Raw genomic sequence first — 19,489 nt, 5'->3', positions numbered from 1 at the left:
AAAATAAAGAAAATTTTAAATTACCTGACAAGATTCGAACCAATGACCTTCTACATTTAGAGGCCTTACCCTTTTCATTACACCACACAATCAGTCAATATAATGCTCCTTTTTTAATGCTAATGAGCATCATACAAAATTCCGATTTTTTTTCATAAATTACTTGCAAATGAGGCCCCATCAGGGTGAATGGATGCCGGGTGTTACACTTAGGGTCTTAACCTACATCACTGTGTGGAAGGTTTCAAAAAGTTGATCCCACTTCTGGGGACCTCTCCTTGTAAGTCTTAAATGTCCCTCCTTCATATTAAGCCCCCCCCTCCCCCCAACACACACATTTTCTGCAATGTCAGCAGGTCTCTCTCTCTCTCTCTCTCTCTCTCTCTCTCTCTCTCTCTCTCTCTCTCTCTCTGTGTGTGTGTGTGTGTGTGTGTGCGCGTGCCTTCCCAGTTTGGCTTCCACAAAGGATTATGTAAAGAGATATCAACTTACAATCTCATGAATTTCTGACAGAACTAGACAAGAAAAATTATTCTGTGGTATTTTCTATGTCTTAGCCACTGGCCCTCAGTTTTGTAGATTTAAAAAAAAAATCTACCAAGAAAAATAAAAATGTTTGGCATTATAGGTATCCTCCTTATAAGGATCAAGCAATATCTCAAAACAGATGACATTAATAAATGATATCACTCACAAATAGTATATTTATGCTTTATAACGAGAGTGAATTTGAAGATCAATAAAACAAGATGATCAGTAATTGTTCATAGAGCCAAAAACAGAATGACAAAGCAAAATAAGAAACCTTTCAAACTTTCTCTTTCCTCTTTGTCTCCTCTCAACTTGTAATCTGGATGACCCGCCCTCCTTTCCCACCATAGCCAACCAATCACCTTTTCTTCCATCACAGAGGAACACAATAGTTCCAAAACTTGGGATTTTTTCCTTCTTTTTATTCTGAAGTGTTTGTTGTGTCATTATTAGTAATTTAATAGTTTCCTGAATAGAATTTTCCTTTGCATAATACAGCTCAGCTCAGAAATATATTTGTCTTGTCACCTTATGCAACTTGCTGAACTAAAAGAGAGTGACTACAAATCCTTGTATTTTGCAGTCCATTCGGACTGTGAATTTGGTCTGCTTCAACTTACATCTAACTGCAACCAATGCATTGGTCTGATGTCTCCGCATCTGCGAACCTCCCTCCAGACTTGCTTCTTTTACTAGATTTTCCTCTGTCATTTGTCTTCCATTTCATACTGAATTTTACATAATGTTTTTGTATCATTTTGCAATTGTCATGGCATGATTTTGGTCTTTTACTGAAAACAAACATTTGCTGTTTTTTCTTACTTTTTGAAATTATGCCAGTGTTTTTGAACACCCTACATCTCAAATCTTCAGATTAGACAATATTATGAAAAGGGTAGATTGCTACTCACCACATAGCGGAGATGATGAGTTACACATATGGACAACATTTCATAATATTGTCATTATTCCATTCTGGGTTTTCCGTTGTTTGTATCATCAGATTAAAAATTTTTTATTTTGTCATTTTGTGTCTTAATTCCTATATTAGCAGATTTAAACTGAAATTTCACATGTATTAGTTTTGGTTGTCACATGACTATAACACTGTTAAATAATGGTATATTTGAATTTTTTGTCACATTGTGTTGTTGAGCTCCTTTTCTAATCCGATGGTATAAAATATAAATTTGTGAAATTTTTCACGAAGCTCTGAGAGTTCTACCATTTTCCTAAATGTAATGTAATGAAAACAGTGGAAGCAAGTAAAGCCTTGGATACTACTATGTCTTTTGAAATGTTGCAGTTTTAATTCAGTAAATATAATTGGGTGATTTTAATAATAACACCGTTAGTGCAGTTTCTTGCTCCAGAACAGAGCTGTTATGTAAAGGCACCAAGAGATCTAACAGATTTTTTCAGTAAGCATGTAAATCTACTACATAACAGCAACACACTATCACCTGATGAAAGATGACTGTCACTGAATAATACACTAATAAAAATAAATAACAGCTTCTATATAAGAATTTTTTGTCTTCTTAAATCTACTTATGTGCATAGTGATGTGCATTATTTACACATCACATTTTATGAGCTCCAGTTCATATATAAGAACTGATTACAAGTTTACATTGGCATGATAGAGCTGTACAAAAAACTATGTACAAATTACTTTTCAGAACAACAGAAAAATATATCCGTCTTTAAAATATTTCTGAAGCACAATGCCTGTCAAATTTATAAAAGTGTTTTCATTTTCTTCTACAGAAGAAGTCAAATCAATATGAAAAGTGTGATTATGGCACAAGGAAAAAGTATAGTATCAAAATAATATGCTATTTGCATTGGCAGTGAAAGGAAGCCCCATTAACAGCAGTAAGCAGCAGAATAAAACTTCTGCTACAAAAGGTTTCTGACCATTTACGTCAGAAATATGTTCAGAACATTTTTATGCCATCCTAATATGTAACATGTTGCACTCAACACGTTTTTCTATGGTCTAATTGTAACGGATGCCCAGCAGCAATTTCAGCAAGTTCCTCAACAAGTTTGCTCATGTTGTAGCTGTAGTTTAATCCCTTAGCTGCAAGACCAGTAAGACTCTCCAGTTTTTCACTGCCCTTGTAGGGCTTCACACTATTCTCACGTTGTGGACCAAAGCTTACCTGAGTGCCTTGATTTACACCAGAGCCACTGCTGTAAGTACTACCACGGCTGTTCAATTCACACATACCAATATCTTCAGAAGGTGTTGTTTGAGTACCAACTTCACGACTTCTCACATGTATCCTAGTATTAGCGCCCACAGTACAGGGGCCAACACCAACAGTCCTTACCCTACTACCACCCAGTGTGTGGTGTGTGAACACAGATGCATCAGAAAGTGATCCAGCCAACCGCTGTAACTCAGGACAGTACGATGTTGTGTCATCATATGATGCTCCTAAAAAGTTTGCATCGTCATCTGAAATCTCACTTAACTTTATATCATCTGGAATGTTAGTACTCATGTAAAGCTGATTTTTATTGTATGATGAGCTTGTAACAGCACCTTTTGCCCTCATTGTGGTGGGGAGATCACAGAAACTGCTTTGATTGGCAACTGCTATAACACTAGTATCCTTATTTGTAGACAACTCAATATCTTTAGTCACAATGCCTGACCCACAAGAACAAGCTTTTTTATCTTGCACTTCATCTTCATTTTCTTTAAACTTGTAGTCTTTCTTATTCTCCGTTTCATCTGTGGTGTCCACAATGGTGTCCTTAACTGCTTCATTTTTGTCACTTTGAACGCCATCTAGCACCTCACATTCTATTTCATCACACTTTTTACAGTCGCTTAAATCTTCTTCAGATCCACAACTGCTCTGCCCTAGTAAAGCAGAAGGTAAGGGCAGCATTAGCTTTAAACCATCAAGGCCTGCACTCGCCTCTCTTCGCTTCATAAGGTTGGGGACCATTGATGATATATCAGAATTACCAATTGTTAGAGCAGTTAAAATCTGAAAAAGAAAAGAAAAAAATATTCAGTTAATGTTCAGAAACAAGTACCACTTCTTTGTCACCTGTGGTAACAATGTAGGCACTTTTTTAGCACAGCAGAGAGTTATCAAAAATTCTAATTTTCATTGTTTACTGCAATTCATGTGCTGTTTCCTTAACTTTAATTATGTTATGGACAAAATATGCTAATTTATGAACAGCAGATAACGGCCTAGAGAATTAAGTCTACTTTTATGAGCAACTTACAAGAAATTTCAGATGTAATTACTTTACACACCCTTGTACAAGAAGACATCTGTATCAGAGTGGATCACATAAAACAATGACCTGCTGTGATCTTAACTAGGAAAAGCAAGTACTGTTTTGAGAATTTATGCCAGTGTGTTTTATGACAGATAAGGATATACATGTGAGTTATTCAATCACATGAAGTTTGTTATAACAATTTTACAAAGTTACTTCTGTAAGTACTTGTTTCTCAATTCACTTCACCCACCCTTAAATAAGAGCTGCTCCCAAGGAGGAGGGAAGAGGAGGAGGAGGAGGAGGAAGAAGAAGAAGAAGACAGTTTGGTGTGGCTTGTAACTATCTTAGCACTGCCTCTGTAACTTCACTGTCATCTGAAAATTTCTGAGCTTGCAAATGTTGTTTCACAAGTTCAAAGCTGATGGTGCCAAGCATGGAGTGTAGACAGATGTTTCAACAGTACACATTTCAGATCCTTCCTATGCGCAGCAGCATTAGGGTATGAATTGTTAGATAAGACACTAGTATTTTTAGCATATAGCACGTATCCCATTACGTAACTAAAATATTAATGTGGTGAATACAAGTCACAGTTTGGCCTCTCTTTTAGACATTCTTCATAACACACTACAAGAATGACAGTATGACTATTGAAGTTGATGACTGCCTGTGTCTCATATCCCCCCCCACCTTGACCAAAAATAAAGGATACTTCAACTCCATCAATTCCTCTATAGTTCGTAATGATGCATCTATGACTCATCTGTCACAAGGAAACCATAAAGGTCAAAGTGCTTCTGGGGAATTGCCCGATGCATTCATACCCTCTTACTTCATGTATTACAGCCAAAGTCATCACGAATGAGGCTCTGTGCATATCTGTGATCGTTCTGAAACATACAATTTGAACAAATGAAGCACCTGTTCGCAAAAAAACTAGTTGGTGTGCTCTCTGTCTCTCAATTCATTTGCCTCTTCTGTTCTGCTGTTCATTGTTGACAGTACATTTTTTAAAAATCTTTTTATCTTTTCATGTACCCATATACACTATGGTTATTTTAGTGACTGCCCGCATACTGACCTTTATACCATTGTAAATTTCAGACAGTGCAATACCTCTGTAACAAGAAAAACAAACAACACTTTGTTGCTTTTGTGTGGTGCATACTGACAGTGGCATGGTAATGTAAAATGTATATTTGCACTACTATATCACCACTGCATGTCTGGTCTGTATTACTAATAAACGAGTGTTGGTATTCTAACACAGTATTTGTCGTGCCTGTACCTCATTGGAAGTTGTAGATGTACACTCCTGGAAATGGAAAAAAGAACACATTGACACCGGTGTGTCAGACCCACCATACTTGCTCCGGACACTGCGAGAGGGCTGTACAAGCAATGATCACACGCACGGCACAGCGGACACACCAGGAACCGCGGTGTTGGCCGTCGAATGGCGCTAGCTGCGCAGCATTTGTGCACCGCCGCCGTCAGTGTCAGCCAGTTTGCCGTGGCATACGGAGCTCCATCGCAGTCTTTAACACTGGTAGCATGCCGCGACAGCGTGGACGTGAACCGTATGTGCAGTTGACGGACTTTGAGCGAGGGCGTATAGTGGGCATGCGGGAGGCCGGGTGGACGTACCGCCGAATTGCTCAACACGTGGGGCGTGAGGTCTCCACAGTACATCGATGTTGTCGCCAGTGGTCGGCGGAAGGTGCACGTGCCCGTCGACCTGGGACCGGACCGCAGCGACGCACGGATGCACACCAAGACCGTAGGATCCTACGCAGTGCCGTAGGGGACCGCACCGCCACTTCCCAGCAAATTAGGGACACTGTTGCTCCTGGGGTATCGGCGAGGACCATTCGCAACCGTCTCCATGACGCTGGGCTACGGTCCCGCACACCGTTAGGCCGTCTTCCGCTCACGCCCCAACATCGTGCAGCCCGCCTCCAGTGGTGTCGCGACAGGCGTGAATGGAGGGACGAATGGAGACGTGTCGTCTTCAGCGATGAGAGTCGCTTCTGCCTTGGTGCCAATGATGGTCGTATGCGTGTTTGGCGCCGTGCAGGTGAGCGCCACAATCAGGACTGCATACGACCGAGGCACACAGGGCCAACACCCGGCATCATGGTGTGGGGAGCGATCTCCTACACTGGCCGTACACCACTGGTGATTGTCGAGGGGACACTGAATAGTGCACGGTACATCCAAACCTTCATCGAACCCATCGTTCTACCATTCCTAGACCGGCAAGGGAACTTGCTGTTCCAACAGGACAATGCACGTCCGCATGTATCCTGTGCCACCCAACGTGCTCTAGAAGGTGTAAGTCAACTACCCTGGCCAGCAAGATCTCCGGATCTGTCCCCCATTGAGCATGTTTGGGACTGGATGAAGCGTCGTCTCACGCGGTCTGCACGTCCAGCACGAACGCTGGTCCAACTGAGGCGCCAGGTGGAAATGGCATGGCAAGCCGTTCCACAGGACTACATCCAGCATCTCTACAATCGTCTCCATGGGAGAATAGCAGCCTGCATTGCTGCGAAAGGTGGATATACACTGTACTAGTGCCGACATTGTGCATGCTCTGTTGCCTGTGTCTATGTGCCTGTGGTTCTGTCAGTGTGATCATGTGATGTATCTGACCCCAGGAATGTGTCAATAAAGTTTCCCCTTCCTTGGCCAATGAATTCACGGTGTTCTTATTTCAATTTCCAGGAGTGTATTTTGGTATTCAATTTTATAGTCTACCAATTTTGTACTCAGATGGGTTAGATGTTTGTTTCCACCCTGGCATGTATCCATTCCAAAGGCTTTTATATCTTAGCTTGTGTATTAATCAGTGGCAGCTGTTGTTTGAGAGAATAAGAGCACAAGAACATCCTAACTTTTGACACCTTGGGGATTTATACGTTATTCTTCTTTGAGTGCTGTTTAATGTAATGTAGATGCGGTAATCTAAAATACATGACACCAAATTTACCATGTTGTGCTACATTGCTCTTCTACACTCAGTGAAGCTAGGCATCAGAGTCAAGAGCACACTCTCACTTGTGCATGTTTTAAGGAGCTTCTGGACATGCACAGCTGGCGTGACATAATTGCCTTATGGGAAAAATACATACGGATTTGCTAAACATAGCGCATAGTTCACAGCAAGAACTGCTAGGCCTTACCACTCAACTACAAGCTTATGTCAATGCCACGAGGTGAAAGCACACTGCAGTGGACTTATCCACAGTCGCTTCGCATAAATCCCACCATGCAGCAGCACACTCCACAGATATGGTAATTCACTCACTACATACTAAAATTTTTTGGAAATCACTATATGTTATGGTTATACTCATCGAGAAACCTATTTTGTGGGATTCTGAATGAAATACAGTATATTAAGGTTTGGATTTTATCATACAGTAATTCATTCGAGGTGCTAAGGACCATAAACCACATCATTGTCAGTTCAAAACTGACAATGATGTGCTTTATATTGAATGTAAAATTTATTCATGCTGCTGGTATCTGTTGACCTTATGGTGTGTCATTTTTATCTGTACTGTATGCCCACGTTGTACATATGTCTGAACATTCATGAAAAGCTCTCACTGGTTTCTCTGCTATTCACTTAAATAGGGGAGGGGAGTTGAAGATGGTATGCTTTTGGTCCTTATGGCTCTCAATGCCTCATTTGTATTCTAGTTAAGTGACCTTGCTGATAGATAGAGTGGAGAGCAGCTATGAAGGCGGGTGAGGATTGGATGCGCAGAAGCATGCAGAATTGTACCACGTGACTCACAGCCAATTGCACATCAATGACTTTCTTGTCTTAGTTCTGTGCAGATTGAGCTGTGTTCGGAAGTTCTAACTGTTTATTTCAGTTACAGTGTTCCTTGCTGAGTGCTGACTGCCGTCATAGTGTTCATTATGAGTGATGGTGAGCTATCACACAAAGTATTATACAAATAGGCAAGAGGAATAGTGTTCTGTGTGTTCCAATACTGTAAGAGACAATCTTCTGCTGAATCTACACTGGCACAAGGCGCAGGTCGCACCGTTGCCAAATGCCGTGAGCCGACAGCTGAAGCCTGTGGTGTTGGTTTGAGGACCGTTCAGAAAATATCCAGTGAAGCTAAGACATCAATGCAAGCCTGTGGCGCAAATGTTTTCAGATCACCCACAAAAAAAAAAAAAAAAAAAAAAAAAGTGGGGGGGGGGGGGGGGGGGGGTGTGTGAGCTAAGCTAGGCGATTTTGCGAAAAACGTTTTAAGGCGCATAGTGTTCAGCATGTATGCTGAAGGCGAGTATCCAACAGCAGAGAAACTAGATTCGCGTATGAAAGAAGCTGAAAATTTTAGCGGAAGCAAATGGACCACGTTGAGGATACTGAAAGACATGCGGTTCAGGTATCAGAAAACAAACGATGGTAGGAAATTATTAATGGAACAAAGCGATATTGTAGCTGCAAGGACTGTGTTTTTGAGAACAATGCAGGAGATCAGAGAAGCTGGCATATCTCGAATTTGTTACTTAGCTGAAACTTTCGATAATCAGAACCATGCAAGGGCTATGTGCTGGAAAACGAGCGATAGGTGTGGTGGATTAAAAGTTCCTATTGGTAAGGGTAACAGAATTACAGTGCTTCATGTCAGATCAGCAGATAATGGCTTTTTTCCCCCAGGATAAGCTGATTTTTAAGGCGTCAAAGGCTAATAATTCTGAAGATTATCACTATGAAATGATGTACAGTGTCTTCAAAAGGTGGTTTACACAACAATTCCTGAACCTTCAGTTATAGTCATGGACAATGCGAGCATCTACTCAGTACAAGTGAACAAAGCTCCAAATATGAACTCCAAAAAGGCAGGTGTTATTGCATGGCTGTCATCTAATGGAATACCTCATAACTCGACACATACCACAGCAGAATTGCTGGTTCTTGCCAGTCAACACAAGCCTGCATACAGAGTTTATGATACAGATGAAATTGCAAAGCAGTATGGACACTGTATCGTTAGGTTACCCCATACCACTGCATTTACAACCCAATTGAGCTGCTATGGGCTCAGGTGAAAGCATATATTGCGAAACAGAACAATACATTCAAAATTGCAGATGTTGAGAGACTTCCACGAGGCAATAGACAGAATCCCAAAGTCTACATGGACAGCTTGCGTAACACACGCAGAAAAACTGCAAGATGAAGATTACAACAGGGAAATTGGCAGGGACACGGTTGTGGAACCATTCGTCATAAATATGCTGAGTCTGGTTCATCTGTGTCGAACAGTGAAGACAATGGCGTGGATTTCTGGTTGTGAAGTATGTAAGTACCAATTACTGCTACTTATGACTTTATTTGTGAGACTGTGACCACAGCAGCACAAAAAATTAGTAGGAGCTCAAGTTTCATCACAGACCTTGTAACAATGCTATTTTCTTCATAAAACATATATTAAGTACACACACTATAATGCTGTAGCAGGTTGCACAATGAAAGAAAATTAGCTTTTAGTAACACATCAAATGACCTGTTTCTGATACCCTTATGATCACATTATTAAAACTTGAAAATGCTTTAAAAGTATTCGATCACTATGGATGCCTAATCGAAGCAATTCAAAAATTCGTTTGATTAACAAAACAAATTGTTGTCGTTCAAAAGACAGAACATTAAACATTGACAGTATTTAAAGAAAGAATGAAGCTACTTCATGATTACTGACAAAATAGTGTGCGTATTGCCTTGAGATTGAAGCTCTTCCGTCTGTGTTTGCTTTACAGATAAACTGCTCTTTTGGAAGGGATCCGCCTTGAGCAAAACACAATTGTTTCTTTTTGTGCTATCACTCAGAGACATTGCGTTGAGGTTTCAGCATCATCGCTGGGCTTTCATTTGCTTTCTGTTATACAAAAAATTTTGCATATGTATCTTGTTACCAAAGACAGTGGTTTCCTGTTTTTTTTTTTTTTTTTTTTTTTTTTTTGTTTTTGTTTACAGCTGTTTTACTGTCAGAGTATTTGGTCTTCAACCATATAGAACTTAATGCACAGAAATTATTTATCTTGATATTTTATACGATTGGGAATGTTGTGATTGAGTTTAATATTAATTAATTCTATGTGCAAGGTTGTGTGTGGGCGCGCACGTAAGGATTCTTGTTACTAAGAATGCAGTTCTTAAAGTTCACTGTGGAACAATGTTTATGCTAGAGTGCCGTCAGCTGTCTCAGTGCATGAACTGATGGAAGGAAATTGACAGCATTGCAATGTATCTTCTGTTCCTCCCCCCCCCCCCCCCCTCCCCCCTCTCAATCTCAATCTCTCTCTCTCTCTCTCTTTCTCTCTGTGCGGAACATGCAAGGCCCCCATGTTCGTAGCTGCTCTGGGTTCTAGTACTACTTTTTTTAATTTAATAATTTCTGCAGATGGTAGTTTGTGTTGGAGTTGGTTGTTTACTGTGCAGGAATTGGATTTCCTGTGCAGTGTCGACATGAACTCTGTTGAACCTGTACTAAGTTCTAACAGAAAAGAGGGGTACCAGGGAAACTTAGCCGCAAAGGAAGTAGGGCCTCCCAGACCACATCTGCTGTCTGAGAAAGCGATGAAATCAAATAAGTGTGACTTCAAGCAAACATTTAACAAAGAAGTTTATAATAAGTATAAGTTGTTGAGTGGGTGCAATGTAAGAATGCCTGATTTTCAGTCTTGAAATAAATGTGTTAAGTAATATACGTATTAGGGATCTTGTACATTTGTCCGAAAACATAAAAAAAGCACGAAAACTCCCACTCGCACACAAATGTGAAATGGAGAGTAGTGAAAGCTCATACATTATTTCCTCCTTGCCATAAACTGTACTTAATGATGTACAAGACAACAAAATTCCACATAACAATTCTTCCTTTTTTTCAGGCATAATTTTGCACTCTCATATTTATTTGGATTTAAGAATTGTGAACACCCAGAATGTATACCTATGAGCCACCACTGGTATCAATCACAATTTTTGAGGTTAATGCAAAACTTCATAATGTAATATCACTGACTGACAATGCATTGCATTTTGATATGATACTTCGACAGTTGTCCACTTCGTAAGCCACCTGCTCAGTGGCAAGTGAGCTCCTTTGGAGCAGTTTGCCTGAAATGTGAGACACTACCTACTATGCTTTTGCTTGCAACTCAGTCCTCCTCAAAACAAAACCAAGAGGGAGAAGAAGAAAAAGAAGAAGACTCACTGTCATTACCTGAGAATGTATTTTTTCTGGAAATCTATTGTAAAATCTACGGACATAAAGTAAAATCCATGGACATAAACACAGTGCACTATCCATACCTGAGCACCAAGCTGACTCTCCTGAGATGATGAACTGCCTTTCCTAACCACAAGGGGCCCCATTCTCGTTCCAACTCTGCATCGAGTAAAGTCTCTCCTTCGTCGCTTACTGCGATGTGTTCGTCCTCTTGTTACATTAACTGTAGGAAGTGGTGTTGCTCTTGTTTTCCGAGTTGCTGTTACTTCTGCTATTTGAACCGAAACTTGTGAATCCAACGAATGGCGACGTGACTCTACCGACACCCTGAAAAGTGACATCATAAGAAGAGAATCTTTTCACACATGCTTGAAATTTTTATTGAACAATTAAGAGGCTAATTTATTTATATTTTTTTCTTGTGCACTGCTTCAAAATTTATAGTACCCAAGCAAAATATTAATAAGTATTCCAATTAGGTGTATGAAAGACCCTTCAGTAAGCTTTAAGAATGACTGGATACTTGTCCACTGTCCCACTTCCAAAAAAGACACATTGGAAACATCCAGTCTAATGTAATGCTTTCATTGTTCATGTTCCACTCTGTATTCAGTTAACAGGTTCATGTTCCACTCTGTATTCAGTTAACAGTCACTCATCCCTATGTGCTAAGTTTTTCTGATTTCGAAATGGGTGATAAGTATACATTTACTGTCCCACATGATTACATTTGGAGATTCTTCTCTTTCCATTCTTTCAAACGTTCTTATGCGCAGAAGACATTTTCATTGAGATGCAAGTAGCTTGATGTACCCTAGCACCAGCTTAGAATTGCAGCATCTATTAACACAATTTATGTACTGTTGGGACTGGATTTACACATAAATATTCATATGAGGAAGGCTGGCAGTTAGCAGATATATCACCATATAATTCCAGCAACACATGTTTCAGTGTTTGAAATTTTATCAACAGATGCTTTTTTTTACTGCTTTTGAGCTGCGAGAACTAGCTGCGAGAACCAGACCTACGCTCAACATCATAAGTGGTGATGAAATATTTCTATACTAAGAAGCGAAACTGCAGTAATGTATCTGGATGTTTGCAATGAATCTTGTCCACCAAAAGTGGAAATACCAAAGTACATTGGCAAAATTGGTGTGAAGGTCCTTTGCTGTAAATGGATGCAGCAGCATAAGCACAGTAAAAGAAGGTATGGCAATTGTTATGTCAAAGTAACTTTTGTAAAATTTATATAAAACTCCCAAAGTGGCCTTAAGAGGTCTTGCATGTTGTCTCATTTGATGATAAAAATGCACCTTCCCAGAGGTCAGCAGCTCACAGAGTGTGACGCTGGCTGAACTATTCAAGGGGTAGGGACATGCCAGCCTGTAAAGAAAACTATGCTTGGCACCAATGGCAAAGCATCGTTTTTTGTAGGGTAGGCTCAGAATTACAAATTTTGTAAAACAAAACCTTAAAACAAATCCTCTACAACAGAAACACTTCAAAAGTAAATTTCTACTAAGCTGAAATTACTACAGAAACTATTATAAATAAATGCATAAAAATATTAAACAGCTGCACAGTCATAAAGATATAACACATAGTAACACATCGTTACATCTTCTTATAAATTTGTTCTATCCTCCTGCCCTTGTTCTGGCCATAATCATCGATACTCAAGATACAAAATCCTGCAGATTGGTTGAAGATTTCTGAATACTTACTTCTGTTTCATTAAAATTAATTTCAGATACTCCTGCTGAATTTATAAGGCTCTTAGCTTCCATTCTGCATTTCAGAATAATTTCCTCACATTTTCATCTTTCACCAGCCTTTTTCAAATTTTCAATTTAAAGCTTACAGGATCTTAGGTCCACAGTTTTATTTTCAAGATGTCAAACAAGATACTTCTACAGCCAAATTCGGCAAGTTTGACAATCTGTCATTGTGTTGCAAATGTAGGCTTTTACGCGTTTTAATATACTTATGCTTCTTTTGCAAGATGCAATGGTTGCTGGAATTGCAAGAACCAACAACAGTAATTTCACACATTCAGAGAACATGTTTTTTAATCCATTGCTTATATTGGATGGTCCTGAGGCTCTAGATGTTTTATCTCACTGCTGTAAATAAACATAAGTTCTCTTTTCAGTTTTTCATTGTCAATAAATAATATATTTTAAGTAGTTTTTCAGCTTCAACTTTACATATTTTCTGATATGAATATAATAGAGGGAAACATTCCACGTGGGAAAAATATATTTAAAAACAAAGAAGATGAGACTTACCAAACGAAAGCGCTGGCAGGTTGATAGACACACAAACAAACACAAACATACACACAAAATTCTAGCTTTTGCAACCAACGGCTGCTTCATCAGGAAAGAGGGAAGGAGAGGGAAAGACGAAAGGATGTGGGTTTTAAGGAAGAGGGTAAGTAGTCATTCCAATCCCAGGAGTGGAAAGACTTACCTTAGGGGGAAAAAAGGACAGGTATACACTCGCATACACACAAATATCCATCCGCACATACACAGACGCAAGCAGACATTTGTAAAGGCAAAGAGTTTGGGCAGAGATGTCAGTCGAGGCGGAAGTACATAGGCAAAGATGTTGTTGAATGACAGGTGAGGTATGAGCGGCGGCAACTTGAAATTAGCGGAGGTTGAGGCCTGGTGGGTAACGAGAAGAGAGGATATACTGAAGAGCAAGTTCCCATCTCCGGAGTTCCGACAGGTTGGTGTTAGTGGGAAGTATCCAGATAACCCGGACGGTGTAACACTGTGCCAAGATGTGCTGGCCGTGCACCAAGGCATGTTTAGCCACAGGGTGATCCTCATTACCAACAAACACTGTCTGCCTGTGTCCATTCATGCGAATGGACAGTTTGTTGCTGGTCATTCCCACATAGAAAGCTTTCTATGCCATCTTGGCACAGTGTTACACCGTCCGGGTTATCTGGATACTTCCCACTAACACCAACCTGTCAGAACTCCGGAGATGGGAACTTGCCCTTCAGTATATCCTCTCTTCTCGTTACCCACCAGGCCTCAACCTTCGCTAATTTCAAGTTGCCACTGCTCATACCTCACCTGTCATTCAACAACATCTTTGCCTATGTACTTCCGCCTCGACTGACATCTCTGCCCAAACTCTTTGCCTTTACAAATGTCTGCTTGTGTATGTGTATGTGCAGATGGATATGTGTGTGTATGCGAGTGTATACCTGTCCTTTTTTCCCCTTAAGGTAAGTCTTTCCGCTCCCGGGATTGGAATGACTCCTTACCCTCTCCCTTAAAACCCACATCCTTTCGTCTTTCCCTCTCCTTCCCTCTTTCCTGATGAAGCAGCCATTGGTTGCGAAAGCTAGAATTTTGTGTGTATGTTTGTGTGTCTATCAACCTGCCAGCGCTTTCGTTTGGTAAGTCACATCTTCTTTGATTTTAGATATATTTACATATTTTCTCATTTATAAGTTCTGAAAAATCTGTTTCATGGAAGTCCTGGAATCTAGTTTTGATGTTTACTAGTACTGTGTCAGTTATTTTGAATATTAGCCTTTTCGATTTCTGAATACTTACTTCTGTTTCATTAAAATTAATTTCAGATACTCCTGCTGAATTTATAAGGCTCTTAGCTTCCATTCTGTATTTCAGAATAATTTCCTCACATTTTCATCTTCCACCAGCCTTTTTCAAATTTTCAATTTAAAGCTTACAGGATCTTAGGTCCACAGTTTTATTTTGCAAGATGTCAAACAAGATACTTGTATGCTGCAAAATTGAATTGTACAGCTGCAGTAGAAAAAGAAAAGGTCATCCAGTATACTACTTAGCCCAACTGCTTGATGTAAAGAATTATCATCCCACCCTTCATTGTTTATCACATCATTAAATGTTGCTCTCAGGTCTTATAGTGAAGAATAATGGTTTGTACAGTGCCTGAATAAAAAGTCCACATTGTTTAACAAGGACCTGGTAGTTTAAATCCCCTTTCTCTCAGAAGTTAACTTCTTTTACTGGAATGGCTAAAAATGCATGAAACCCTGATAGACTTGTCATAAAATTGTCTGCAAAAAAGCTAGCACAAAAGATTTTAGGCATTCCTGCTAGTAGTACTAGTGCTGAATGCAATTTCAGTCTCACAGGACTTCTTGTTTACAGAGAAAGGCATACAAAAGTCCTCAAAATGTGAATGACATTTGGCTTTTACACTTATTTTGTAATTTTCTCGCCACAGTCATTTACTATATAAGTGCACACTTTTTTTTCCTTTTTTTCCTCTTCAAGTACAAGGTGAGTAAATAATGAACTCTTTTCTGCAGGAAACATGAGCTTCCTACGTGTGCCCTTATGCAAACAGATAGTTTATGTTAGCCAAGTTTGTAATAGCTGTATATTTTTAGTATTTCTCATTCAATCTTTTGTATGGAACTACAGAAGAGCATGTGACATACTGTGCCACAGCAAATTACCACTGCAACCTGAATTTGACCTACATATTTGGTTAGGTTGGTTCAAGCTAGATGAGGTAAGTATTGCAATATAGATGTAGACATAATGGCCTGAGTATGGTTGTGTCTCAAAAACTGTTGGCTGACTGAACTGTACAAGCCATCCTGGAGGACTGCACAGGCTGCTTCGGCTGAGATAGGACTGCAAGCAGATAGCACATCTAAGAAAGGACAGCCCACCTATGGTGGGCTGTGGCACTCGAGCAATCTGGTGTGCATGGCTCTGCTTCGGACATTGATGAATCCACAGCAAATCAAAGATCTGTCTGCCATATGAGTTTCTTTCTTTCCAAAATGAAATAACTCATTTGAAGATAGCATTTAGAGGTCCTACAAATGATTATTTCTGCCTGCAAAATGGTCTTGAGAATCTCTCCATGAAGGAATATCATGAATCCTTCACTGAATGATTTGAGGGAATACAACAATGTACATACCAGAAAGAGGGGAATTTTGAGAAAAAGCAGTACATGGAACAGACATGATTTTCTCAAAATCTTTAGCATTCTATTCTTGTCACATTTTACCCTATACTATGTGGTAATTACTCTTAGTTCACAAAAAAAATCTGAAACTTATTGTATGAAACTCTGTACTACATCTGAATAAAAGACAAACTGAATTATAAAATCAACGTCAGTTATTAAAGTCCTCCAGGCATTTCAAGGTTTGTCACCCTCATCTGCAGGGCAAGGGTGGGACACCACTGAAATGTGTGGTGTACATTTTACAGACAAATGACTGACACAAATAACCTTTAATTTGTTTCATATTTTAAACACACACATATTTTAAGTCCTCAACAGACACAGTAAGGGAAAATCTGAATAAGCAAAAAAGAGGGAAGAAGGAGACGAAAAAAGGCATGTAAGCAGTCAGTTCTTACGGCAGAGTGCTTCTACCACCACATACAAATTTTTCAAGTTTATTTTCAGTATACGCTATAACAAACACAGTTTTTCACTTCTCATATCTCCTCTGCTGGTGTCTTATAAAACCTTTGTGGCAGCTTTCACATACACATTGTTGCATGAGCAATCTAATAGTATATAACCTTAAACCAAATGTTTTAACATATGTTTAGGGTACGAATATTTTCTGAAAGGCCACTGTTCAGCCCAATTACACAACATTATCCAACTGCAGATGACATACAACCACAGTTTCTGTTTTTCTTCTTACAATGCCATTCAGAGTTTATTGGCTTTCATCAGTTGTCATAACTGAAACTTCATTTAATACGACAATTTTGGGCATATTTGAATATATAACTACTAGATTACTGTACCATAAGTACAAAACATAGCTGCAAGGTAAATTGAAACAACATATTCATAATTACTGGCAGAAGAACAGGACAAAATACTGTAAACAAAGAAGAACTGTAGACTGTATCCCTAATTATACTGCCGTAATTATTATAAACTGTATGGCTTGTATAAATCCCCAATTGCAAGCTCTAATGGTTTGTGGTGGTACCACAACCATTTAACTATTGTAAATAAATATCACAGTTTTGCCACCGGAAGACGTGCGAATTCCACAATATTTCCTCAGAGCAACTGTAAGACATCTTTATGTGGTTGAACTTTGCTGATAGCTAGGTACAACTGATGGTACCCGCACGTCGATGCCTCTGTGTATAGAACATGCACATGAAGAAAGTGCAGGCACAGAAATTGTGCATGTGCAATGATTTTCAGATAGATGGCACCATACTCAAATGCCCTCTGCCGAATAAATGTGTATAAGATTCCTTATCAGTGTGGGGCGGCATTTATAGACCAGACATGTGTCTCAGTACAGCCACCACGCATTAACAAGAAATCTTATAAATATGTATAAGATTAAGTGTGGGGTGGCATATATAGGCCAGACATGTCTCTCAGTACAAGAACGCTGCGATGAACATCAGTGTTATACACGCTTACGCCAACTGGAGAAGTTGGCAATAGCAGAACACGGTCTGAATACAGGAACTGCATGAACAATGAAAAGACAGAAGTTTCATCTCCAGCATCATCTTTCTGGGATTGTGTCATTAAGGAAGAAATACATATCTGCACAGCTGAGAACCTCATCAACAGGGATGTGAGATTTCAAATGAGTGCAGCCCGGAATTGGCTGCTATTAAATCATGACAGGAAGATGAAGATTTTTTAGTAACAGCCTCATCATAACATTGGTCTAGGATGATCTTTTAGTGAGTAAACATAGCACACAGTGCACACGCAGGATGGCCACTCTGCGATTTTCGGCAGATGGTGTTCGAGTATGGAGCCATCTATCTGCAAATCATTGCGCATGAGCAATTTCTGTGCCTGCACATTCTTCACACGTGTGTTCTATGTACAGTGGCATCGACATGCAGATACCATTAGTCGTACTTAGCCACCTGAAGATGTCAGACACTTGCTTCGAGGAAATATTGTGGAATTTGCACAACGTAATCTGGCAGCAAACCCAATGTTTACTACCGACAAACAAACAAAATTAATAGTATTCATGATTTACATTAAATATCCTATGCTTCTTACTGTACTGATGGTTCATATCCTGTTCCACAACTAAAAGTGTAGTTAGCATTAGGCATTATCACTGTTACGACATTAATTAGTTTGTTACATATATTACAAAGACCAAAGCCATGGTGATTTACTATTGTTTTTAAATCCAGCAAATGTGGGAACGTAGAATATACATTAATGAGCCAAAATATTATCACTGTCTGCTTGATCATGTATTGGTCCACCTTTAGAAAGCAATAAAGCAGCAGGTCTGCATGGCATGAATTTCTTGGTAGGCTTCCGGAGATATGTGGCACCAGATGTCCACTAACACGGTGTACAGTTCCCATAAATTACAGACTGGTTGGTTGTGGGCATGGAGCTGACATCTGATAGTGTACCAGATGATGTGTTCCACTGGGTACAGGTAAGGCGAATTTGGTGCCCAAGACATGAACATCTGTTCACTGTCATGGTCCTCAAACCATTGTAGCATGATTACAGCCTTGTGAAATGCACATTTAAACTGCTGGAAGATGTCATCAACCAAGAAGGAATTCAGGTGGTCCGCATTAATGTTCAGGTAGTCCACAACTGTCTTGGTGCCTTCGATTACTACCAAAAGTCCCATGGATGCCCAGGTGAATGTCCCTCACAGCATAATATTGTCCCCATCAGAGTGAGTATGTGGCTCAGTGCATGTTTCAAAAAGCTTTCTGCCTGGATGACAACACCACCTCAACTCAGTGTAACAAGAAATGTGATTCATCTGACCCAAGAAAATGTTTCAGTTGATCTATGGTACAACCTCAATGATTCTGTGATCACTACAATCTCAACTGACATCACTGGGTCAACATGGGAACATGTAAAGATTTTCTACTGTCTACTGCAAAGCCCCATGTTCAAAAATGTGTGCTGAATGATGCTCTCCAAAACACTTGTTGCTGCATCAGCATAGTACTCTGCCATCAGATCTGCCACAGTTTGCCACCTATCCCGCTTTACAGAGCAGGCAAGCATCTGACCTTCATATTTTATTAGTGGACTAGCGGCGCCAACGGCCTTGCTCCAGTGGTAACACCTGTTCCCGTCAGATCATTGATACTAAGCACTGTCGGGCTTGGCTAGCACTTGGATGGGTCACTGTCTGTGTCTGCTGAGTACTGTTGGCAGATGAGATGCACTCAGCCCTTGTGAGGCCAATTGAGCAGCTATTCAACTGAGAAGTAGCAACACTGGTCACGAAAATTCAGAGAGTGGTGGATGATGAGCACATGCCCCTCTGCATCTGCACCTGGCACCTGATGATGCCTAAGGGCTGACGATGGCATAGAATTCGGTCAGTACCGTTGGGCCTTCAAGGCCTTTTCAGTTTTTAACTAACAACACCTTTTTGCCTACTACTGGTTTCA

The 19,489-nt window shown here is 39.9% G+C and overlaps 1 protein-coding gene across 1 annotated transcript in view; it reads right to left on the bottom strand.

Annotated features, from left to right (window-relative positions):
• Positions 1 to 417: 417 nt before the first annotated feature.
• LOC124596424 (smoothened homolog) overlaps positions 418 to 19,489 on the bottom strand; it is a 131,325-nt gene continuing 112,253 nt past the window's right edge. Inside the window, exons 12-13 of the mRNA XM_047135555.1 lie at positions 11,132 to 11,375; positions 418 to 3,539 (exon numbers count right to left, since the gene is read on the bottom strand). Of these exons, the coding sequence (XP_046991511.1) occupies positions 2,514 to 3,539; positions 11,132 to 11,375 (1,270 nt within the window). The 3' untranslated portion in view covers positions 418 to 2,513. The remainder of the gene's footprint in view (positions 3,540 to 11,131; positions 11,376 to 19,489) is intronic.

Source organism: Schistocerca americana, chromosome 2, assembly GCF_021461395.2.
Source record: "Schistocerca americana isolate TAMUIC-IGC-003095 chromosome 2, iqSchAmer2.1, whole genome shotgun sequence".
NCBI lineage: Eukaryota > Metazoa > Arthropoda > Insecta > Orthoptera > Acrididae > Schistocerca > Schistocerca americana.
The sequence above is the reverse complement of the archived record's forward strand: the minus strand, read 5'-3'. Positions and strand labels throughout refer to the sequence as shown.